The following is a 460-nucleotide window of genomic DNA, read 5'->3' on the forward strand; positions in this document are numbered from 1 at the left end:
CCAAAATTATTCTTCAATCGAAAAATTGGGTACTTTCGTTTAGCTCCGTTGAAAATTTATTAAGAGAATCATACCGTTGATTTCAAAGACATTTATGAAAGTGTTTCTGGGTATTCAATGGTTTTAGTGTTTCCTCCAAGAACATACACAAAAAACTCTGTCGGCATATGTTTGCCATATTTGTTTTCATAAGAGCGTCCTGCTTTACCATTCGATACTCACCAAATAATAACTGATAGGCAGTTGGCTTTTATTTTTGAAAATGTTAATTCGAAATATGCTATAAACGCTGTTCACAACTTTATGGCAATCACATTATAGCAATCTTATTTGACATTTTGTCATCGAGCCGGCACAACCGGAAACAACCGGCAAAAATTACGCATTCTGCTCGATGACGTTGCACGGAAAGGTTTGTTTCCGAGCGCTGTGAAAATCCGTTATACTGTAGAACAAAAAG

General features: G+C 36.1%; 1 protein-coding gene across 1 annotated transcript in view; it reads right to left on the minus strand.

Moving 5' to 3' along the window:
* LOC131207486 (adenylosuccinate synthetase-like) overlaps window positions 1–92 on the minus strand; it is a 3,272-nt gene extending 3,180 nt beyond the window's left edge. Inside the window, exon 1 of the mRNA XM_058200101.1 lies at window positions 75–92. Within this exon, the coding sequence (XP_058056084.1) occupies window positions 75–92 (18 nt within the window). The remainder of the gene's footprint in view (window positions 1–74) is intronic.
* Between the last annotated feature and the right edge of the window lie 368 nt (window positions 93–460).

Source organism: Anopheles bellator, chromosome 2 (genome assembly GCF_943735745.2).
Source record: "Anopheles bellator chromosome 2, idAnoBellAS_SP24_06.2, whole genome shotgun sequence".
Taxonomy (NCBI): Eukaryota; Metazoa; Arthropoda; class Insecta; order Diptera; family Culicidae; genus Anopheles; species Anopheles bellator.